At 45.8% G+C, this 24,741-nt stretch overlaps 1 protein-coding gene across 6 annotated transcripts in view; it reads right to left on the minus strand.

Moving 5' to 3' along the window:
• Window positions 1-511: 511 nt before the first annotated feature.
• LOC142498969 (death-associated protein kinase 2-like) overlaps window positions 512-24,741 on the minus strand; it is a 60,963-nt gene continuing 36,733 nt past the window's right edge. For 5 of the 6 annotated variants that reach the window (XM_075607670.1, XM_075607667.1, XM_075607668.1 and 2 more), the window contains 13 exons: window positions 21,849-21,976; window positions 21,132-21,203; window positions 15,479-15,621; window positions 11,800-12,021; window positions 9,795-9,933; window positions 7,335-7,464; window positions 6,820-6,868; window positions 6,296-6,322; window positions 5,273-5,425; window positions 4,794-4,839; window positions 2,444-2,533; window positions 1,940-2,023; window positions 512-1,266 (listed from right to left, as the gene is read on the minus strand). In XM_075607670.1, the coding sequence (XP_075463785.1) occupies window positions 1,186-1,266; window positions 1,940-2,023; window positions 2,444-2,533; window positions 4,794-4,839; window positions 5,273-5,425; window positions 6,296-6,322; window positions 6,820-6,868; window positions 7,335-7,464; window positions 9,795-9,933; window positions 11,800-12,021; window positions 15,479-15,621; window positions 21,132-21,200 (1,233 nt within the window). In that variant the 5' untranslated portion in view covers window positions 21,201-21,203; window positions 21,849-21,976 and the 3' untranslated portion in view covers window positions 512-1,185. The remainder of the gene's footprint in view (window positions 1,267-1,939; window positions 2,024-2,443; window positions 2,534-4,793; window positions 4,840-5,272; window positions 5,426-6,295; window positions 6,323-6,819; window positions 6,869-7,334; window positions 7,465-9,794; window positions 9,934-11,799; window positions 12,022-15,478; window positions 15,622-21,131; window positions 21,204-21,848; window positions 21,977-24,741) is intronic. The other variant, XM_075607672.1, reaches the window with a different exon arrangement.

The raw sequence follows: 24,741 nt of genomic DNA on the forward strand, positions 1-24,741 counted from the left end.
AACCCCAACCCTCTCTAATTACGTGTCTGAGATCGGATGCATTGTAAATTCTTCTGTATTTGGTACCATTTTCAAATGTCCTGAAAATTGCAGGGAGCCCATTAGGGATGCCTGGGGAACCCAAGGGTTAGGAACCCCTGTGGAAAACCACTAGTCTTGTCCTTGGTGTTCAACAAGAGTACGGACAGGCACACCCCCTCCTCCCTCCCCTTTACCGGCTTTCTGACAACAGGGTGGGGGTAAGTGTAAAGACAACCAATGATTGACATTCCCCCATTGAGGCCCCAAAAATAAAAATGGCTTAATTTCCAAAGAAACAAACAAAACAAAAAAAGTGTCCAAAATCTGGGTTTTAAACTCGGTTACATATTTGTTTACGGCTGACTCTATATTCCTTTAACTCAATATCTATGATGATGATGACCCAGCCATCTTATATGTGGCCCACACAAAATCTATGCTTATTTTCGACTTCACTGCTTTTCGATAATGAAGAGACAGACTCCGGATATTTGTTTTAAAATGGAACTTTTACCATGACGGTAATGCAGCTATCACATAAAAATAACTTTGAATATTTGGGTTTCAGACAAAGGGGATCAAAATTATAATAAAAAAAAAAATATATGTCAAGAATGATGGAGGCACTGAATTTTCTTCTGAATTCCCGGCTGCCAATAATAGGATTTAATGACTGGGCTGTACCCCCCAATATATTTTTTACGCCTCGCCACTTCCAATCGGATAAACAGCCCCCTGAAAAGTTTTTAAACGTGCAGTCCGACATCATATATATTTGTAGTTATGATAAAGTAAAAGCACTCGCCACGTAACAACCTGTCCGTGTTTCAGAATTCAAGACACGCTTAGTAGTCTGCCGGAGATGAAAGAGGACGGTGGCAGGACGCCCCCCGGCAGTGAAGAGGTTAAGCCATGCGGCGGACAAAGGAACTCTCCACATGTGCTCTGTGACCTGCTGCATTCACATGCAAGCACAGCAGTATATGGTGGGCTACACAGACTGGAGGCCCCCCCCTCCCCAAAGTGCTGCCTCCCGATGCTCTCCAGCAGCAGGGCATCTTCGTTGGGCACGTTTTTTGGGGGGCCCATCTTGGAGCCTGGGCCCTCACTCTCCAGGGTTGGGAAGGGCTGTGCATGCTTGAGAACGGGGGACGCCAATTTCGGTCAAGAGCAGCTGCTCAAGCGTCTGCGTAAGAGTGTCGCGGGTTTGCTTTTCTCATCTTCCTGGTCGCTTTCGCACTGCCTCTGAAAGGGCCAAACAAGAAAAAGTCTCTGTTAGAAGTCGGCGTGACCACTTTCCATGGATGAAAACCTGGAGCTGGGACACCCAACTACTCAGAATGGACCTGAAGTCTTCTCCAGCACTGGGTAGAAGTCTTCACCGCATTTTGAACCAGGGCCATGGTCTACACTGAGCGGTCGGGCATAGAGCCACCTGACTTGGTTAGGCCATGCGGTTTCAAACCTTCCAATATTGTGGACCACTTCTACATAAAATAGGAGGAGAACGCCCTCACAACGCTGCAGAATCCAGTGAACATTGGGGTGTACGTAAAAATCACCAGCACACGGTCGTGTAAACGTCACAACAAATGCAGCAAGCACGTCTCATCATTGTGGAAATAACCAAAGGCCTTTATTAATTACATCAACGTTTCGGTTCCCATCGGGAACACACACACAATTATAATTCAAGCTTTTAGTGACTGCATTTTCTATAGTGTATTTTGAAAGGCCTCAGGGACCCCCATTAACAAGTCTGTGGGTACCACTGGTGGTCCATGGGAGTTTGCAAACGCCGGGTTTGGCCCTGGCAAGGGGTACATACACAGTCACAACTGTCTTTGGTATGTTCATGGCTATAAGATCTGACCGTGTGCGGTTATAGGGGAAAGCGGTTTCCCGCCCCGGGACTGACCAGGTTCTCGTCCTTCTTCATCGGGCTGCAAAGCAGCTTCATGCGGCACAGTCTGTTACAGGCAGACACCATGTTATAGGAGAGCTGAGGAGAAACACAAGAAGACATTCAAATAGCACACAGGCAATCCACTGCAGATGTAACAACTCCGCTACGTCCAACAATGGTATAGAAAATTAAGCTCACATGTATTTTATTTTAAATCATCCATGGTTATTTCAAATATATCTGGTTTATGTCCACTTTGGAACACATCATAGGCAATCCTAATGGCAGCCATCTTGTTCTATCCCCGGTCACCAAACCTTACGATTTGCCAAAAGACGACCACCGTTGGAGACTGCATAATTATTCTCGGTCTTTATTCTATTAATAAGACCCTTGAGGTCTATTCCCAGCATTTCTTTTTTTATTTGTCCACTGTACCACCCACTGCTGCAAAGCTTTTCCCTGCATCCACTACCCTCATTTCGCAAAAAGGGTGCAGCTTCTGTTAGGACTCACCTTCCACTTCCGTTTAGCGTTAAACCTCTTGAAGTTTTTCATGTTGATGGAGGAGCGGCTCCTGTTGACAGCCTGCTTCCTGTTCAGAGGCTGGGAGCGAAGGAAAAAAGAAATCAGAATAACGGAGATTAGCGTGGCCGCAGTTTTGACCAAAATGTTCAAAAAAAATCACGATAGATTTGGATCGAATAAAGGTTTTAGAAAAACATGCCAAATTGTTCAAAACTTGCTTTTTTAAAGTGGTTAAACAAAAACCCAGCAACGTTAAAAACAATATACTGTATATATATATTATTTATTTTTTAATTTTTTGATCGAATTTCGAAAGTAATGAAAATGAACCCAACATGCACGGCCCATTGACGTTTGTTACAAACTTTTGGATCGAAGCAAATGTTTCGGCAAAAACAAAAAGGATGACATTCGCAAAAGTTTGCCAACACGTGTAAAAAGTGCGCTACAGGACAATATCTCCAATAGGTTTCATGATAAATGGTGCCTACAGTACATCTCCCACACGTAACAGGATTCCTTTTCTAACACTTTCTAGTAAATCCCCAGTGTCCTTATTCTCAAAGCTGCTGAAAAGCCTGTGACACAAAAATTATTCATCCCTTATTTTTATCCACTGGCTGAAGTGGCATCAAACATAGCTGTATTATGCTTCGTTGCAAGACTGGAACAAACCCTCTTAGATGCATTTTCAAAATAAGTTTGTGCCAAACTTACATGTATGTTCCAAGAACAAGAGAGGACTTTGAAAACAGATCTTATTTTAAATTTAAAAAGTTGGAGCTTCGGTTTACAGGGGGGGGGGGGGGGAAACAGAAGTGATGGTTGAAGATGACACTACTACTCTATCGCATGCAACACAAGGGCGAGGTGGTTTTATGTAGGCGTTTTGAACCTGCGATTTTCTCACATCTGGACAGCTCATACACACACACACACACACACACACACACGCACGCACACACGCACACACACATATATACATACATATATATACATACACACACACGTAGCCGGGCTCCCCTCGGCCACCATTGTTGTTGTGGGGTGGGAGATTGTCGCAGTGCAGGGAACGCTCCGATATATCGGAGGTTCCGCGTAGAGGGCGGCGCCATGTTGGAGGTTGGCGCAGGACCGGCGAGGCAGGAGGTTGCGCATACACGGGCATAGTTGCGAAAGCCCGCAAAAGGAGGAGAGCTCTGATAGGGAGGGAGCTCAGGGAACTACAAGTCCCAGCAACCCCGCGGAACCCCGTGACGCGCGAGAACCAATCAGGCGTGAGGAAGGGGGAAAAAGGGGTTGAAGGGCGCACACGTTGGTCAGAGCTAGCGGGAGGAGGAAGGAGACGGAGCTCCAGTGTAGGGAGGCAGTCAGCCCCTTCCTAGGCCTTATACCCCAGGCCCAGTTAGGCCCTGAGCCCCAGTAGTGTGGAGCAGAGCTAGAGACTGGCCCTATACAGGTTCCGGTTCCCTTAGTGTGTACGTGATCGTTAACAGAGACATTGCCTATTCAGCAGGAGGTCTGGGCTCAGACCCTGCTACCGTGCGTCTGGGTGGGATCGCCCCGGACGCCTACTGCCGACGTCACCTCGGCCCCACTGATCCTTTGTGAAGACCCTTGCAGGCCCGGGTACTGGAGTGCCCGACAGGTAAACCACAAGTGCACCAACAATATCACCACTTATTCAGGACACAGTGGCTGCGCAATCACACATATAGGCTCAGTATCTCACTTGAGGATATATTGGACTGGGGGAACTGGACACGGGGTGGGATCACCCGGTGGAGGAGGAAAGTTAGCGTCCTGCAAGACGCAGTAGATAGTGTCTCCTCTAGGGAGGGACACCTGTTGATACGTAAGAACCACGCAAACCCGGTTCATGCTAGTAAAGTAATTTGGTTGGTTATATTGTTGTGTGTGTGTTGATGTACATAAGTGTCCTGCGAAGAACCACTCCCCCTCTGGCGGGAGCTGTCGCAGGTGGAGGCGCTGCACCAAGTATCAGGTATTATCTATTATTACGCATGCCCCAGGCTCTCCGTGGCGGAGGCTCAGGCCCTGTGAGCCTACAGGTCATACAGCAAATGGTAGCAGTCTGTGTTCACTAGGAAACAGGGCTACATATACATATATATATATACACATACATACATACATATATATATATATATATATATATACACATACATACACACACACATATATATATATATATACACACACACACACACACACACAGTAATATATATATTACACACACACACACACATATATATATATACAAACATGCATGCATACACACACACACCTCTAACTAATCAACTGATACATGTCTGACCTTGATCCAGGGGTGTATCAGGCATTCTATAGCTGTCATTCTGTCCCTGGACAAATAAAAAGACAAAAGATATTAATTCAATTAACAACATCCAAACTAATCTTACCATTTTTGTAAAATGAACAGCCATTGGTGGACTTAGTCAACATTTCACAGCCTTAAATTCCTCTCTAGAACCACTAGAGGGCGTGTTCTAGATCTATCCAAGAAGACCATCGAGACATCTTTGGGTGACATTCTCTATTGGCTCCAATGGGAAATTTTGTTTTAAAAAAAGTCAATTTTGGTGGGTATCGCATAAGCCCCCAAAAGTCGAACAAACTAAGGCTGTTGTGACATTTATGGAAATGTATATTTTTGTTATAAACGTACAGATTTCAATACGTCAAACTCTGTATCCATCCCACATCCCTAGCAGAGGGACCTACAACGCATTGCAAAGTTGTAGTCCATTACTAAACTCCTGCACTGGGCATTACTTTGGCTCTTTCACCAGCAGCTGCCGTATAAAGTCTTTGGCCATGTCGCTGGTCTGTTTAAAGCTGCGGTCGTCAAACTCGTAGTTCCCGGACACAACATTCGTCAGTGTCTCTGCGTCCGTCTCGCCTTGGAAAGGTGACATGCCGCTGAGCCTGCAGTGATCGAGAGGACAAGCTTAGCTGGCGGAGTATTACATCTCCCACTGCCCCATATGAGCACGGTCCTGCAATAACCTACAGCAATGGTGCTCAACCAGTCCTCAACCCTCCACCCACTCCCCCACCCAACAAGACAGGTTGCTGCCTCCTTGCTACCCGCCCTCCTTCCGAACCGCAGTGTCAAATGATGCCGCCGGCGTCGCCACAGTCATGTCGTAATTTGATGTCGCGATGTCACGTTGCCATGACAACGAGATGCCGTGCGCCGTCCCATTTGACGCTGCGATTCGGTAGGAGGGCGGCAGCAAGGAGGTGGCAGCCACAGGCAAGTGCTTTCCTACCAGGCCCAATAGTGCGGCATCTGTATAGGGGGGGCTGACATTTTTGCCACCCTAGGCCCAAAGCTATCGGGCCTAATGGAAAATCCGCCACTGGATATCCTCAATACTTGGCCTGTTGGGGGGGTATGAGGCCTGGAGTTTTTTTGTTTTTTTTTGAGGCCTGGAGCACCCCTGACCTACGGTGTCTCAGTAGGGCCAGACCTACAGCGATGTACAATACAACGCAGTCTCTTCATGAATTAATGGTTATTTCAGAGTTTTATAGTGTAACATAAAAAGCACAATATCAAATCGTACAGTAGCCAAAGTGGATCTCATGAATGCCTATGTATGCCCAGCAATCATTTTCTATCCTGTCTCAAAAGGAACAGGTTCATCATCCCAGACCTCTCACATTTGACGTAGATATGACAGCATATTGTAGGCTAAGGGCCACCATTTTGCTAGCCTAATCCTAGACCCCAAGCTACGAGTACGGGTAGGGTCATCCCCCAAGTGATCAAAGGTCAAATATTTTACTCACAGGATGTAGGTGATGACGCCGATACTCCTACAGAATGCCAAAATAAATAAGACAATTGAATCATTAAAACTCTGAAAATGTTGTATAAAGTTAAACTCGCACTGTCTTTAAAGGTTAAAGAACATAACCTGATGATTTTGGAGGTGTTGCAGGTACACACATATCTAAATAACGGGTTTATAATAGCTAAACAAATCGGGGATGGAAGGGTGTCATTGTAAAGCATGTGACATGTCAAACTTCTCCTATCCCATCCCGGTGTTGTGAGACGACAGCAGCAAGATTAGTTACACATCCCAGTATCTGTTGCTGCAAGATCATGGAAATGGTTCTTGCGGTTCCAGCTGGACTAGCACACGCAGATAAAGACTGCTGAACACTTTTCAAACAGCGGGGCTATAATTAGGGCGAGTGAACTATGACATGTATAAGAATTCTATACGAAGGGTGAAGGTGTTTATCATGGCAGGTCTGTATGCAGACTAGGTGCAGTGTTTAGCTTGTATGCAGCACACAGGCCTTACCACATATCTGTTGCTGAGCTCAGCTGTTCATAGTTTATTACCTCTGGCCCTAAAAAAAAAAAAAAATGAAATAATTTAAGATAAACTTTATTAAACCCCCACATTTTTCCATGATTCCCATTCTAAGGTAAAAGAGAAGCGTGCTGGGCACTGAGAAAGTATAAACCCTTAAGGGGAAGACTGTTTTTCAACCAAAATTATGGACTATTTGTACGGCTCACGTGTAATAAACATTATTATTTTTTTTTTGATTGTCCAACAATTTTCACTTTTATTCTATGGATTTTCTGGGGAGTCCTGGCGAGGATTCGCTCTGCTGTGAGCACCAGAGTTAAACTTCCCATTACAGTATAAATGTCACTGGATTATAGGGGTGCAGGTGACCCCTTTAGTTATTCTCTACTTGGTACAACCGGAATATCACCAATGACCGTGCTATTGTGTGACATGGTGCCAGCAAAGGGTTTAGCACTATTATATACCGGAGTAACAGGAAGTAATAAGAACCATCATACCAATGTACTGGGGAGTCCCACACAAGCTTTTAAATACAGCTCCGTCCTCCATCTTCTGGGCCAAGCCAAAGTCAATGATCTTAATCTTGGGGTTTGGCACATCTTTTTCCAGCAGCATAATGTTTTCAGGCTTTGGGGTGAGGGAATGGAAACACAAGAGAAAGGTAAGAAGTTCCTTTTTGTATTTATTACTATACTTATATAAATTACAATATGGCAAATAGAACAACCACCTGTGAGCACATTCGCATGTCTCAGACAGGGCCGCAACCCTGCCATTCCCCACGATCTCTTAGCATACAGTGCTTCCACTGCAGCTAGGGATTCTGGGAAACGACATGCAAATGAGCACACCGTGTCACCCTTCCCTTCATGTCTATTTTCTTGGGGATATGAACATGTGGATCATGCCTGTTCACTAGCTCCCTGTATTCCGGGCAGATGTTTTAATGCACACCCAAAATCCATTGGACCCTCAATAGGTTCTTCTTCAGGATTCACATGTGAAAACTTGTACCCTGTATACCTTGTGTTGCCAGGTGGCTTATCCAAAATCACTGGACACAATGGTCAAAGGTACGACACGCTCGAGACACACACTCAAGATGCTCTCTCCCTGATCGGGGAAAACCCGCAGCCCCCAAAGACAGTCAGGTAACTATGTCCAGAGAGGTAATACCGGACACATACATGTCCAGTATTACCTCTAATTTTTTACTGGCCAGTGTGTCCAAATACAGGACAGCTCATTTTTATTTTCATATGAAATAAGGGACCAACACCTATACACTAAAAAAAATTATTATCATTCATAATCCTGGAATTAATATGAAGAATGGGATGGATAAGAGACTCTGGTAAGAGAGGTGCGTTCAGAAAGGAGTGCTGGCGTTAGATCACCGCCAAGTGTGAAATGTTCTCAGCAATGTCCTGGCTTACCAAATAGAGGGAGTGACATTGCCACGGACAACATAATCTGTTACAGATGTTAGAGAACTTGCGGTGAATGATGGTAAGTTTTTCTTCACTGCAGCATCTTTCTAAACCGTACGCTGGTGTTTTGTTAACTCTTGTCTTGTGCTAGACCAGTGGTTTCCAACCTTTTTTGGGTGAAGGAACCCTATGTGAAATGTGGAGGAACCCCAACCCTCTCTAGCAGCGCGTCTGTGATCAGGTGCATTGTAACACACCCCAACCCTTTCTAATAGCGCATCTGTGATCAAATGCATTGTAAGGAACCCCAACCCTCTCTAATAATGTGTCTGAGATGAGATACATTGTAAGGAACCCCAACCCTCTCTAATAGCGCGTCTGAGATGAGATACATTGTAAGGAACCCCGACGCTCTCTAATAGCGCGTCAGAGATCAGATGCATTGTAAGGAACCCCAACGCTCTCTAATAGCGCGTCAGAGATCAGATGCATTGTAAGGAACCCCAACCCTCTAATAGCGCGTCTCAGATCAGATGCATTGTAAGGAACCCCAACCCTCTAATAGCGCGCCTGAGATCAGATGCATTGTAAGGAACCCCAACGCTCTCTAATAGCACGTCTGAGATCAGATGCATTGTAAGGAACCCCAACGCTCTCTAATAGCACGTCTGAGATCAGATGCATTGTAAGGAACCCCAACGCTCTCTAATAGCGCCTCTGAGATCAGATGCATTGTAAGGAACCCCAACCGTCTCTAATAGCGCGTCTGAGATCAGATGCATCGTACATTCTTCTGTTTTTGGTACTATTTTCAAATTACCTGAATATTGCAGGGAACCCTTTAGGGAGGCCGGAGGAACCAGAGGGTTCCTAGGAAACCCTGTTGAAAAACACTGTGCTAGATGTACTAGGGTTGTTCTCTTTACACTGCAGCTTCAAGAAAATCGGTCACAGTGCTTTGTGAGCACCAGGTGGCAGTGTAACCCAAGGGTGGCAGCTACTCGGCCACTTTTTGGTGCATTTAGGTAGCACTACCCAAGGACATACCAAACTTGTGGCCTCCGACACTTTATCCATTGGTTGTAAAGAAGAAGAAAAATCAGAATGGAAAAAATTGGCCATCACACCATACATGTTGTCATGGGGAACCAGGGAAATATGTTGAAGATGTCGGTGGTACTGTATATTCCCTGCAAGTTTCCATATCTTTTAATGAACCAACATAAAAGATCTTGATACCTGCGACTTGTACATGAGATTTGAAGATTGCACAAGTATAATGTGTCTTCTAAAGAAGGGACTTTGTGTACAAATATAACCAATAAAGAATTATCATGCTAATCCATTTACCCCTTTGCTCCCAGAAAGGGCTCTCTTGTAATGCAGGGGGTCAGAGGCGTCATAACCTGCAATGAACCTGTGTCTTATACAGCTACTAGAAGTTTGCACACAATAGGAGAAACTGGATACACAGCAGCTGGTATGCAGGTGACTGATGCCGTACATGAGGTCTCTGGGATGTGGTACCTTCAGGTCAAAGTGAGCGATGTGCCGGGCGTGCATGTAGGCCGCTCCTTTCAGTATCTGCTCCAGGAACTCAATGGCCTCAGCCTCGGAAACGGCCTCCTTCTCTGCAATGAAGTCAAAGAGCTCACCTCCTCTGATCCTGCACACACACAACGGGGGACAGCACTTAGAGGCCAGCAGCATGGTCACCCACATTAACTGGTGGTGATGGGAAATTGGGGACCAAAAACAAGAATGCGCTAGGGGTCGTCCATCCTCGAACCCCTCTGATTTGGCTTACAAGGGATTATCCATTGGGACATACAGCTTGTTCTCAAGTATGTGCTGTGCCAATGCCAGTGTTATTCCATAAGGAACCTTCCAGCACTGGAAGACACCCAACGACCCGCTCGATGGAATGGGCTGTAAGGTGATTCACTGCTTTGTGAATATAGGACAAAGAGTTTTACTCAAGATCACATGGATCGTAAGATGCCAATTTAGGAATCAACCCCACAATCTTGTGTGCTCAAGACCAACATGTTAATAATTATGGTAATTTACCCCCCCCCCCCCTGCTCTGTACAGCGAGTCTTTACAGGACATATACATTAATATGGCTTCAAAATAATGAGTGTCTATAGATTTTATAACGCTTCACTAATAGGTCCAGGAAACTCGAGTGCATGAAAGTTGTGGTCTTTGCTGTATGTGATTGCAAGCTCTGCAGGGCAGAGATTCACAGAGGATATAAATTAAAAAAAGGAAGCTCATATTAGGAATTTGTGGTCTTCCTTGTGTACTTTATGGAGAGCTATTTGTACTGACCGGGCACTAAAAGAAACATTATTTTGAAGAGTTGGAATATGTCGATAGAGAAAAGTATCTTCAGAATGTGACAAGGAGTTATTTTCCACTGTAAAATATACAGAATCTGTATAAGTAACAAATACATATAGGTCACCCAAACAGCGTCCAGCTGTGTAAACAAACACCCACCCTGCCTACTTATTGGACTTCATAATGGGCCAAGGACTCTCTGTGCAGATGCTGGCTTGTCCATTGCGTAACTGTCCTTCATTTGGAAATACACTCCCCCTTGGAATGCACAGCTGGAATTTAATAACAGCACAGAACTGCAAACTGCGCACGTCTGTCTTCTGGGCCCCTCCATTAAGAAAGAGTTACAGCAAAAACCATATGCTAATGTATTCCACATTCATCTAACCTTACCCAATCGCCACGGCGCTCAAAGAAGTTGTTTTGAGACCAGGCTGGAATCCTATGTAGACCCTAAAGTACCATTTCATCTTTGGGACCCTGCCCTTAAAATGCACATGCTAAATTATGAGGACAATCTCAGGCCCCCAAAGAAGCTTATAATGCATTACTTCTCCAAAAGGCGCTAAACCCAGACAAAACATACAAGACCACCCACACATGGAAGTGAACCAAAAGGGTCGCAACAGCTGTCTGGGAGTAGGTTTGCTGACCATGCACTTCTTTAGCTGTGCTGAATAAGCTGTGTAATACAGCAAGCATACGCTTATAGGTGTCCATGTTATAAATGGAGAAGAAGCAAAAAGTGACGCATGCATGCTCATCTGCATGTTATTACCCAGAATCCCTAGCTGCAGTAGAAGTATTGTATGATAATAGGGAAAGACAGTGTTGTAGACCTGTCTCAGACATGTGACTGGGCTTCTAAGTTTTTTTTTAAATTCTAGGACAGTGGAGAGTCTTTGTAACTCTCTTACTCAGCATCACTTACTGTGTACTGTATCTTTAAACTCTGGGCTGAATGCTTCTCTAACCCCCTCACTACCAGAGGGACGAGCAGAGCAATGTGTTTCTGCCCCCTCTGGCAGCAAAATGGTTAATCCTCGTGTGACCTATCGCACCGTAACTTTACATGCAGACACAGAATGACTGGAGCTGCTACTTTTCTTGCTCGTGAAGCTGCCTGACAATCTATTGGGCGCCCCTGCCTTAGAAGGTCTATGACCGAGCCTGGTTCCGCACTCACAGCTCCAGCATCAGCACCGTCTCGGCTTTGCTGGCGAAGACGTCATGCAGTCTCATGATGTTGGGGTGCTCCAGCTGCTGTAGGATGAAGACCTCCCTCTCCACCTGTTCGCGGTCCAACCCCATCCGGCTACTTTTACACTTCCGCGTCTTGATGAATTTGCCGGCGTAGAAGGTCCCTGTGCTTTTCTCCAGGCATTTCCTCACCTCGCCAAAGTGACCACTGTAGGAGACAGGAGCAGAAATTGGAAGAGGAAGTCAAGATGCTGCCAGTTTCTATGCATTAGATGAAGGACAATGCTACGGGAGGGTGATGTTCCTGTTAGCACCTGGAATAAATATCGCGTAGAACAACAAGTGAAATGCCTAGTTATTTAATCTTAAAAAGACAACTAGTTGCAAACAGAGAGCCATATTTACCAAGAACTGCTACTCCATAAGGCTTGAAGACTCATTATGGTCCCATTCAAGTGTTCGGGCCACGAAGGATCCCATATACCAAGCAGGGTTACGCCAAAAGACGTCTTACAATTGAAAGGGCCATATTTACCAAGCCGTGACAGGTGTGTTATGGAATCGCACTGCTCAGTGCCACGGCCATTTACCCTGTGACAAAAGTAGCAGTTGAAATTTGGGACCCTCTTCTGGAAAATAAACACGCGGATGTATTTACCAAAGTTGGGTCATCCTACACCAATCTTTTCCTTGGGACAGCTCAGCCAGACCAGGTTTTAGGAATAATCAATGAAACACCAAGCACATGTTTCTATTTCCACTATATGTGAATGTGTGATCAGCTGGCTATCACTAAAACATGGCCCGGCTGGGGTGTCCGGAGGAGCAGGCTGAGAAACACTGGTCTTGACCTCTCAAAAGCACCTTCAACTGAGCAACCCAGTTTAAAACTGAGCAGATGCAGTCAGGGTGTGATGGAACAAGCACACAGAGGCAGGACCAAGGACATTATTGTAGGTAGAGGTTCCCTTGTATAGAGCGGAGCTGAGAGCGGTCATCTGCAAACCTGCTGAAGATCCCAGCTGATCAGCTTAAGTTCCATGACAAGGAGTCCCACAGAGCCCAGTCGCTGCTGCCTGTCACCTCTACAACAATTAAATGGTATTTCTTTAGATCGGTTATATGGAAAAACAAGACCAGAGCACATCACTGCCAGAGAATCTGCAACACCTTACAGAATCGTCTGGCCGCAGAGGGGGTTATAGCCCCCCATAAATGCCTTAGTATACATTACTAACTCGATGTATTGACTTTTCCTCTTAACATCTGAAATGCCATTAAAATGTGCAAGAAAATCAGAGCTGGACAGTCTCAGTGTTCTGATTAGAAGGGGGATCTTGTGTTGTTCGTAATAGGCGTTTGGATTTTAAATACCAAAAATACCTTTTCTAGAATTGATATCTTCTCATAATGCGCTTTTGTTACTCAATACACTGTATTTCAGTATTGTGTTTGAGTCTCATAGTCTATCTAAATGTAGTATATTATATTATTATTTTTTCCTCCATTACAATGAAGCTTTAGGCACAGTTGTAGTCATTAAATAATTTAGTGGTTAATAAATTATTCAGATTTTTTAGCATGCAATGAATGTTAAGGAGTTTAACAACACAGGGGCATCTAGCCAGATAAACCAAAGGATGTATACTGTGAGCTCAACATTCAAATAAAATATTATTTTACCTCTGGGGCATTAATGGAACCAGTACACACAGTGTCCCTCTCCACATCACACGGCCCCCCTCTACACTATTTCTATAATGTAGCACATCATTTTTTTAAATACTAGAAATATGTTGCATTCTTTATTTAAACATTTTCCCCCTTTATCATGTGTTTCAATACAATCCACACAATGATAAGCAATTAGCCTGATCAATCGGCGAAGATTCGGCTCGGGGGTGCACTAAATGGCCGTCCGTGCAGCAGAAGAGGACCAAAGATGCAAATTTCTGTGGGGAAGATAATGTGACCAGGCAGTCAGTAGATACAATTGGTGCACTGCTAGAGAGAGGGCAGGGCTCAAAAAAGGGGGATGCCAGAGCCTGTTTCAGAAGAGGAAGGGGATGTGACTTTGTAAATCGTTGCTATAGAAACAAAAAACGTTTGTTTCATTATAATACATAAAAAATTTCATTCAGATTTGTTTAAAAAAAAGTGCTACAAGTAGTTTCTCATAGTACAGAACTGAGTTATTAAAAAAAAAAACGCACGTAGGATATTGCTTGGTCTGCATCTTTAAGATCCAGATGTGGCATGTCTTTCCTGCCTTCTCCCTCTCCCCTGCGCCTCTCCTTGGAAGGAACTTAATGTACAAATTAGCAGCACTTTGTTACATTATTATTGTGTTTATAATGTAGCCCTGACCACGTAGGCAGAACTTTCCAGGCACAACGTGTTCCCGCACAGAACAACCGCCGAGAGACAGAGCGACTTGCCCAGGGTCACAACCAGAGCGAACATACGGACCGGTCTCATCCACTTCAAAAAGCAGCGAGATTACCACTGAACTCCTCCTCCCTCCCGCTCCGTACCCAGTAAGCGACTCCCCCAGCGTTAGGCTATACTAAAGGAGGTTAGAAGAAAGCCGTTTTTCGGGACAAACTTGCCCCTTCATCAGGATCAATCAAGTTATTTGGGAAGTGTTGATATGTACAGTCTTTTGCTTTATAGTGGGGGTGGAACTGTAAACGGACTTGCCGAGCCCCCACCTAACTTTGTATCCAATGTTGTAGATTTATTTGGTGTCAATGTTTGCTTTTTCTTGTAATACTTCTACCCCTCCGTTTTAAAGGCCCAATCCAGGCCGTTTGTTTGGTTCAGTTTCGTTTTTTTTTTTACATAGGATTGAAGCAGGGGGTCTCCGGAGTGAAACCCCATTCATTTCGGCAGTGGGGACCCCCTGATTCCAGAAATTCTTGCCTCCGAAGGGGGGTGCAGTTTAAAGCGCCCGCGTCACATGGGCCAATAGGAAGCCGCACCGGGTGACGTCACAGCTTCCTATTGGCCCGCAGGGCGCAGGACCTGTGAAAATACGCCATAATGTGAATCCTGGAGCAGCTACCAGCACCTACTACGGAGGTAAGTATTTCCAGAAGTAGGGGGTCCCAGGAGCTGAAATTAATGGGGGTTAAACTCCGAAGACCCCCTGCTTCAATATGTATGTATGTATATCTATATAGTGCCATTAATGTACATAGCGCTTCACAGCAGTAATACACGTGACATAATAATATAAATAACAAATAATACATCAATGAGCAGAAGCGCTTCAGACATAAAAGTAACATTAGGATCAGGAGTCGCTGCCCCGAAGAGCTTACAATCTAATTGGTAAGTAGGAAGAACGTACAGAGACAGTAGGAAGGTGTTCTGGTGAGTGTATCTGCACACACACACACACACACACACACACACACACACACACACACACACACACACACACACACACACACACACACACACACACACACACACACACGGATTCTCTTAAAAACAAAACAACACAGAAATGCTACAAACTATTGTGCAATCTCTAAACGGGAGAGGCCAGAAATGACACTGAGGCAGAGGGAAAGAAATGGATTTACCCAATACCATGCTAAGTAGCTAAAGATGGAGTTGAACCCACAGCGGGTTCTAGCCCCGGAGTTCTTGGTCCTCACCTGCCCAGCTTCTCCAGCAGCTCGTAGAGGTCCTCAACGTTCTCGTACTTAAATGAAGTCATCGTGGGTTTAAACACTTCGTCCTCCAAGTTCAGGGAATCGTCATTGCCCTCCTCGGAGTATCTACTCTTCCCCTGGGAAGACTTTGCGGATAGAAGGAACAAGAGCAGATAAAACACTAGGTCATACGGTATTAAAAAAAAAGCCCGATCGGCAGCTCTCCCCAACATTGTTCTGTGACTCAATGCGCCTGGTACAAAAGGGGGCGATTTCCATATGTTGATTTAAACAAGAGGTGGGCAACTCCAGTCCTCAAGGGCCAACAACAGGTCAGGTTTTCAGGATATCCCAGCGCACAGGTAGCTCAATCAGTCCCAACATCAGCACAGGTGGCTCAACCAGTGGCTCAGTCTTTGACTGAACCACCTGTGCTGAAGCAGGGATATCCTGAAAACCTGACCTGTTGGTGGCCCGAGAACTGGATTTGCCCACCCCTGGTTTAAAACGCACACACGTTGTCACGCGAGGCACTATCTTCTGCAGTTTCCTGTTTTCCATTCCAAGCCCCGGTCAACTGTGCGATCACATCATTGTTTAAACAGAGATAAAGACTTCAGCACTTTGGCCCACAGCCATCATTGCCATTTATAATCACGGGTTTTTGGGGGGACCTTCCTGCTGATCTTCAAACTGCAAATCCATTTAAACCAGCGCCAAAAAAAACAGTTGTGTTTTTTTGTGTTTGCTGACCGCGCACTTCTGTAACCCAGGCTGTCCCGGAAAAACTTTGCGGTGGCGTCGTGGCCGACCAAGGCGTTGATTGGTTCAGGGGCTGTCACACGAGGCGACAGCCCCAGAAAAACCAAATATTCCCGGCTTCCGAAAATCGCGTCGCCCCGTCGCTTTGTCGCCATTGCGCTTACTATAAGTGCACGCGGCGGCGACAATGCATTTGTTTTCGGGCGACGTCGCGTCGCCGGCACGATAAGTGCGCCCTAATGCGGCAGCCAGAAGCTTATAGGGTTCCATGTTAAAATGGATAATAAGCGAAAGGTGGCACTGTGTGCTCATTTGCATGTCATTACCCAGAATCCCTGGCTGCAGTGGAAGCACGGTATGCTAAGAGATTATGGGGAAAGGCAGGGTTGTGAAGACCTGTCAGACATGCGAATGTGCTCACACGTGGTATTTTTATTTGCTGTACACTGCACCGTGGTGGGGTTGTCTCACTTTTCTTACTCACCGTAACTCACTCTGTGCGTCATGTCTCAACCCTGCTGATGTTTTTGTATGCTCATGAAACACTGGTTTTGCATGGGGTCTTCCAGTGCCATTGTAATAAAAACAGCTTCATTTGCGCAGCCGTAACCCCTGCAGTATCTACACACGCGCTCCTAAAATCTCCAGCACCTCAACCAAGCAGCGTTTATTGGGATACCTGCACCTGTGCTGCACAGCAGCACTAACAAACCTACCTGTACCCTGCGTTCCGGAGGGGTGGCGGGGCCAGACGAAGGGCCCCCCCCCAAAACCTTGTACTGTACTATTATTTTTCTCTGCCAACATGAGAAGTTAAACCTTTTTTTTTAAGCGATCTTCATTGAATGTGTGCGACGGACGATCGTTTTCTGATTCTACGGAATCGCTACAAAACCCTACAACAGGTGTCCGTGTTAGACACAGGTCAACCAAGCTTGATATATTTATTGCAAGTTTCTATGGTTAGTGTAGGTTAAAGCAGCAGTGCGCAAAGTGGGGGGCGCGGCTGTAAAGGGGGCCCCACGCTTCCCCAAATGCATTTAAAATAAATGCCGGGAATCGCCGAGGCCTCTGTAACTTTTCACTTACCTGGAGTCCCAGCGACGCGTCTCCATGGCAACCGGCGGCAAATGACGCAGCGGGGTCATTTGACGCCGGAGCTGTGCAGGGAAGGGGGCGCGAGCCGGAGGGGAGACGGGGGTGCATGTAGGTAAGTTTGGGCACCCCTGGGTTAAAGGAACAATTCCTCCTACTCTGTTGTTTTTTTATCCCCCATATAAACAGGGCGTCCCCCTGTGCCAAATGTCTCTATTTTCAGCTCTATGGGTCCCCTCATTCCTTGGTTCCTGAGATACTTAGTGATGAAGCTGCTGGGTAGAAACCGCTCCATGGGGAGACAAAATGGATGCCAAATCTATTGCCAAATGGAAGTTACATCATCAATTGTGGCTTTCTATTGGATGGCCAGCTAAATCCTCCAATTTCTTAACAAATCAAGTAACGCAGGTAACTTCACCACCAAGTATTTTGGGCGCCAGGGGGTCCCCCAGAGGTGAGAATAGTGCGATTAAACTCTGGAGGACCCTGCAGTTGCAATCCTGTAAAAGGGATTAGGTTTGTTAGGGTGGATTTCTCCTCTAACTACAGCTCAAACCAAGACTGGAACACAACAGCATGATACACAGACATTCAAATATCCACCAGCATGTGTGCACCATTTAACTGCGAAAGCTTCAAAACACCCACTCCACACAGTGAGGGTCAGTGCGAGTTACCCTGATACCCAGAGATTCATGTTCCATATGACTTTCTTGTGCAAACAATAAGGTGAAAAGAATTTAGGCGCTCGCTCCTACAACCAATGTGTAGTGATTCAAGTGACAAAAAATATTGTTGTGGCTATATAATATACAGTGCAATAAGCGAGCACAAACTGTGATAACAATTAAATGTGAGGTTGTAACTCCCTGCTCTGACCCTCTGGTAGGGACGGTCTTCGATGGTCCTAAAGTTATGCAAGTATTCTTCCAAATCCAGGGGGAGCATAGGAGAAATGTAACTATTGGTTTAATCTCTCCTACGCTCCCCCTGGATTTGGAAGAATACCGGTTTGTGTGTGTGTGGCTTAAATACGCAGCAATTCCACTATCACAACCAGCAGGACTGGTCTACAATATGGTGTTTTTTTCCCCTACACAGTAGAGACCGATTTGAAACACTTAAAAATGAAATCATTTTTTAATAAAAGGCAATCTCGAGACATCTGGTTTCAAGGGAAACTGGTGCAGCAGGATGAAACGATTCTCAATTATATCCCGTCCAGCTACTTGGGTCTATGTATGCTTGTTACAGCAGATTCTCAAAGGAAGCAAAATCAAAGCGAACAGTGTGTTTCACACACTCACAAACCTCTCCTGCATGCAAACTGAATCAAAGAAGAGGCGATAGATCAAGGAGTTCGATTGAGCTGGGTGCACACAAGACAGACTGTCTGCCATGGCTGTGCAGCCAAGCTCAACCTCTTTCCTACGGAAAAGCAGCGTGATAATTACAGCAAGGCGAATGTTTTCATGGTAGCGTATAGTAATCAGGTGCTCACAGCTTTAAGAGATTGGTCATGCACAAGCAGAATAGTCCATCTCCCTCTTAGAAGACATGAGAAGGCACTTCCAAGGAACAAGAACTACATTCACCATTAAAATATTGGCATTAACATTCTTGATCTGGGACTCAGATTACCATTTGGAGGAATAAGCCATATTTTTTTTTTTAACCCCGTTACTGTTGGAACCCATTAATCACAATGATCGGAGGTGACACGAGTTAACAATGGACTGATAATCCAATTATTGGTGTTCTAACTTGTTCCGTAGATCCCTTCCATCGTGATTTAGCGCTGACAGCATGTGCGGGGACCTTGTGCGTGTAGTAATCAGGGTGAACATGGATTTGTGGAGTGCAGCATGAACACACATTAGTATTCCATCCTCAGCCCTCTTCCCCAAGCCCGCTGAATAGGACGATCCATCAGCGAGCTCCCGCTTGCAGTGTCTCCTCGGTTTTCTGGGGGCTTGTTATATATTCATGCTGCTCCGAACATGCCACAAATAGAAGATGGTACAATAAAGCAACAGAGAAACTGGTGCAGCCCTCCCCCCTCCCCCCAAACACTACAAGGGGGACTCCTCGCTCTTCCTTCAATCCCTCTTTAAACACTAACAGAGTTTTTTCCGTCCACTGTTACTTGATGGGCAGCACTATGGACCAGCCAATAAGGGTTGTGTTGGTGCAGGGCATTCTCTAACACGGGGGCGCTCATCTCCAGTCCTCAAGCCCCCCCCAAACAGGTCAGGTTTTCATGATATCCCAGCTTCAGCACAGGTGGCTCAGATTAAGCCACCTGTGCTGAAGCAGGGATGGATCGAGCCACCTGTGCTGAAGCAGGGACTGATTTAGCCACCTGTGCTGAAGCTGGGATATCCTAAAAACCTGACCTGTTGGGGGGAGGGGAGGGGGTCTTGAGGACTGGCGTTGAGAACCCCTGAATTAACACTTTCTCTACTGAAATAGTTGTAATTGCAAAGCATGCTGTAACATGTTGTTCTGCAATGAACTGCAGAAGATTCCCCTCCTCAGGTGCCGAGTGTCACTTAATTGGAGTGAGCCCCACTCATGGGAAATCTTACTCAGTGAGTGCATGTTATTTGGAGGGAGCCCTCTCTCATCGGAAGGCAGTCTCACTCATTTGGAGTGAAATATGAGCCGGATTTGCCAGTAAGTGACACTCATCAGTAAGGTCATTGGAGTGAGTTTTAAGTCGTCCACAATGATTTGTTATGAAACCGTAACTGGAAGGTGTTCAATGATTTAAAAATCAAATGACGTGATCCAGAAATCACAGACAAGGGCCAAATCTGCTAATCCATGAGACTTTTCGGAAGTCACCATAACGTCACTCAGTTCTGCGTATTAAGTTCAAAAGCTTTGGACACAGGCAGTGAAGTTACCCTGTGGATCTAAACCAGGGGCGCTCAACTTCAGTCCCCAAGCCCCCCAACAGGTCAGGTTTCAAGGATATCCCTGCTCCAGCACAGGTGGCTGCTCCATCTCCGACAGCCACATGTGCTGAAGCAGGGCTATCCTCAGAACCTAACCTGTTGGTGGCCCTTGGAGGACTGGCATTGGCCTCCCCAGGTCCTCACCTTTCTCAGGAAGAATTAAGCGCTACTCTATAGAATGAGTAAAGTCGTCCCGGGCAATGGGAAGACGGTTTCACTGCATATTAAACTGGGACCAGCGAGGATATAGGAAAGTACAGAAATATGCAGCATCGTGCAACAATGGCAAAATCTGTCTGCTCGTCATGCTACTGAATCTGTGTGTGTGTGCGCGTGTGTGTGTGTGTGTGTGTGTGTGTGTGTGTGTGTGTGTGTGTGTGTGTGTGTGTGTGTGTGTGTGTGTGTGTGTGTGTGTGTGTGTGTGTGTGTGTGTGTGTGTGTGCGTGTGCATGTGCGTTTGGCTTGGTCTCTTTGCCTGTCAGTCCATCTTCGACTGAGCCACCTGAGTTGAAGCTGGGATATTCTTAAAACCTGACCTGTTGCGGTGTGTGTGGGGGGGGGGGGGTTGAGGACAGGTTGTATCCCTCTGGTACAGTGTCCGGCCTTACATACTCTATCACCCTCTTTTACTATGCAGGACCCAACACCTATAGTTGGAAGAGAGCCGCCCATCCAACAGCTTTGGCAAGAGGTTGAGGCCACCTGGAATAATCGCATTCACAGCAAGCAGCAAAGCATGTGATTAGAGAACCAGAGCAGAAATCAACCATCTCCAGCAATGCCCAGGCCAGCCACCTTCCTTATTGCAGCCAATGCTACACAAGGAACTCGCTCACCTTAGAGCCCCCAGAGGGGCTTCTTGCCCCCATGCTGGCAAGATCTGGAGACCTGCCACTCTCTGCCATTGGCTGGAAACACAAAATATCCATTGTTAGGCTTCACTTACATGAGAATGCTCATCAATATGGGTAACATGGGTCACTCGTGCGCTGTTCCCCCGAGACACACGTTGGCTTCCTTAGAACGGAACCTGTGTTACAAGCACTACTAGTGGTGGGCGAGAGCCTATAAAAGTGGTAATCCATAGTGCGGTGGCTTATTCCTCTGGATACTTGGGAAGAAAAGGGGCATGACCACATAGAAAACAAGCATAACATTTGAAATGTAAAACTATTTTTAGTGTTAAACCAGTCAAAGAGTCATATATGCAACATCCTATGCACAACAGCGTTCCAAGAGTCTGCAGTGGGATCACAGTCTTAACATTCCAGCTGAGTCTCTTGCATACAGCATATGCCCCCATTAACTTCAATAGGATAACCCCATTACTCCCACCTTGGCTCTTGGGTTTATTATTAGTATACATGTTTGCTGGCGCACTGCATGAGTGGATAGCTCTCAAGTAGTCCCCAGAGGCAATCATCTGATAAGCAGCTTCTGCAATGCCCAGTGACTCCCAAGGGCACAGTTGTAAACACAGCAAATGGACAATGAATTGCAAGTTAAAGCCGAAACAAGACCCATGCAATACGGCACCGCAGCGAGCTACTTACGCTTTAAACTGTACAGCAAGCTTCAAAACATGATCCAACAAATCCCTGCTGTGCCGAGCTTCTCACGCAGCTTAGAAGACCTTGATTGATCCTTTATTTTTGACGCGCTCGTCACAGTAATCCGGGACCTGAAAAAGGATGTGTCAAGTTAACATAAATTATTGTTAGCACGCATGCAGCCTATCAATGGCGGGAGATGCCGCATAGGTAAGTGTGCGTGAATTAGAGATGCCAGGGAGGGGTGACGAGTAAGAGTTAGTTCTACCTGTATTGTTCTGCCGACGTGTAGGCTAAAGTAGGATTAGGATACCTTTTAACGGAGCAGCGAGAGCGTGGACTGCTGTAATATTGTGATGTGTTATACGGCAGAGAGGGGAATGGGCAGCATAGGTGGGCCGACTGGTTCTTATGTGCCGTCAAATTCTATGGAATCCACAGCGATGCTGAGCGCCTGTAATGCCTCCATTAGGGGGGTGCATGGGGGGGGGGGGGGGGGTTTAAATCCCCTAATACACTTTGTTTGAGATTCCCTGGGAGGAGAAGGGTTAAATTAAATGGGGAGAGGAGGGGGAACGTGGACACTTGTGCTTTGGGTGGGAGATGCAAAGACGGAAATCGGACATTTGGCCGCAGTGGGGGCCCTCCGCCGCCGGTCGGGTCGCCAAGGTAAATTAACTGATGGGGTTTCAGGGTAAGGGGTTAGGTTTTAAGCGTAGGGGATTAATGTAAGGGGTTAAGGTTTTAAGGGTAAGGGATTAATGTAAGGGGTTAAGGTTTTATTTGGTTTAGTTTTTTAGGGTAGGTTATTAGGGTAAGGGGTTGGGAGTAGCGTTAGTTTGAGGGGTTAAGATTAGGGGTTTTTAGGGAAAGGGGTTAAGGTTATTAGGGTAGGGGATATGGGTAAGGGGTAGCGTTAGTATTAGGGTTTTTTGGGTAAGGGGTAATAGCTTGGCGGTGGCGGAGAGATGTCCCGGCAGCGAGGTAAGTGACAACTAAACGCCGGCGGTCATTCGGTCGCAACCAAAATATCCAAGACCGCTGCAAAGATTGCAAGCAGCAACATAAAATATGACGACATGTTACAGGGATTTTGCAAATGAATGGGGTGGGAAAAGGACCGCCCGAAGCAAAGCGAGGGGTACGGATCAGACTTAAATGCAGGAGGAGCGTTGCATCCTAAAACACAGGGCAACATTGTGAATGTACGATAAATGGGTACAGCACAAAAATCGCGTCCGGCTCATCCGCGCCGCCACGGGAAGCGGAGGTCCGCGTTCAAACCCGGAGCTAACCATCATTTCAAGGCAAATTAAACAAACTGCTGTGACCCAAAAGGTTGAAACAAGCTGTCTATGAGTAGGGTTACTGGCTCTGCACTTCTGTAACCCAGGCTGTGCTAAAAAGCTGTGTAATGCGGCAGGCAGAAGCTTAGAGGGGGATCCATGTTAAAATGGACATGAAGTAAAAAGTGACACTGTGACCTCATTTGCCTGTCATTACCCAGAATCCCTGGCTGCAGTGTTAGCACGGTATGCTAAGAGATAATGTGGAAGGGCAGAGTTGCAGACATGCGAATGCCTCACACGTGGGATCTCTATTAATTGTACGGTGGAGGGTCTTTGTCACTTTTATTTATTCACCATAACTTTTTAAATGTCTGGTTACACAACCAAATATAAACCTTAACAAAGCCATATAATGTCACATTACTAACACAGGCAAGCAGCGTATGGGAGAAGATTAATGCTACCCTCGATCTGAGCGCAGAACTGGAAAAGGTAACTCATCTTCGAAACACAGGATGAATAAGCGGGTCAGAGATACAGACATAACTTGGGTTCAATGGCTCCTATTTAATATTCTGCGAACCTGTCCTTCCCATACTGGAGAATATTTTAGTCTCAAAAATAAAGGTGATTTCCTCCCCAGAATTTGAAAACCTCTTTCACTGTATGGGTATGTGTATAGAGTCCTTGACCCACAGAGCTTACAATCCAAACAGGGATAGGAAACAAGACACACCGATACAGTGGGGTTTTCTGTAAGGGAATATGGTGTCATCATGTAAATATGGATTAGTGAAAGTATTTATGTGACTGTCCCTTTAAGAGTACCAAAAATCTCCTTTTCTGCAGCTGCTTTTTCATTATTTTATTCTTGGACGTTACTTCCATTTTTGTACCCAAACTTGGTATCAAAAGTGTTGTTCACAGTATTTTTCCACATTTGACCTTTACTTACCTCCTTCTTTGGCCAATCAAATACAAGCAACAACACACATTGCCACACAGTACCAATTCTATTACAAGATGCAGATTCTGTCCTCCTACAGTATCAGACACTAGCATGCGTCACAGATGTATTACTTTATCCAATGTGCTCACTTTTTATGCTACGCCCCTTGTAGTCCTTGCTACGGCGACGTCACCCGTCGCAGCAGCGATTTTTGCTTATAGTGTCAGAGACAAGGCGACAGGGGGGCGTGGCCATGAGTGGTTCGCCCTCATTGGCTGAACCACTCACGTGGCTGCTGACGTCACGCTGAAAAATCCATTTTCATTGACTTCCAGCGATCGCGACCATGCCGTCACTCTGTCGCGTCGCTCCTACTATAGGCGCACTCGACGGATTCAATACATTTGTTTTGACCCGACGTCGCGTCACCGGGACTAAAAGCGCGGCCTTAGAGGCAGAATATATCGTTCTGCAATTTCTTTGTTATGTCATTACCAATTAGATTGCAAGCTCTTCAGAGCAGGGACTCCTCTTCCTCTTACTTCTATGTCTGAAACACTTATTCCCATGACCTGTTATTTGTATTATTTGTTATTTATATGATTGTCACGTGTATTACTGCTGTGAAGCGCTATGTACATGAATGGCGCTATACAGG

The sequence above is a fragment of the Ascaphus truei genome, chromosome 7 (genome assembly GCF_040206685.1).
Source record: "Ascaphus truei isolate aAscTru1 chromosome 7, aAscTru1.hap1, whole genome shotgun sequence".
Lineage (NCBI taxonomy): Eukaryota > Metazoa > Chordata > Amphibia > Anura > Ascaphidae > Ascaphus > Ascaphus truei.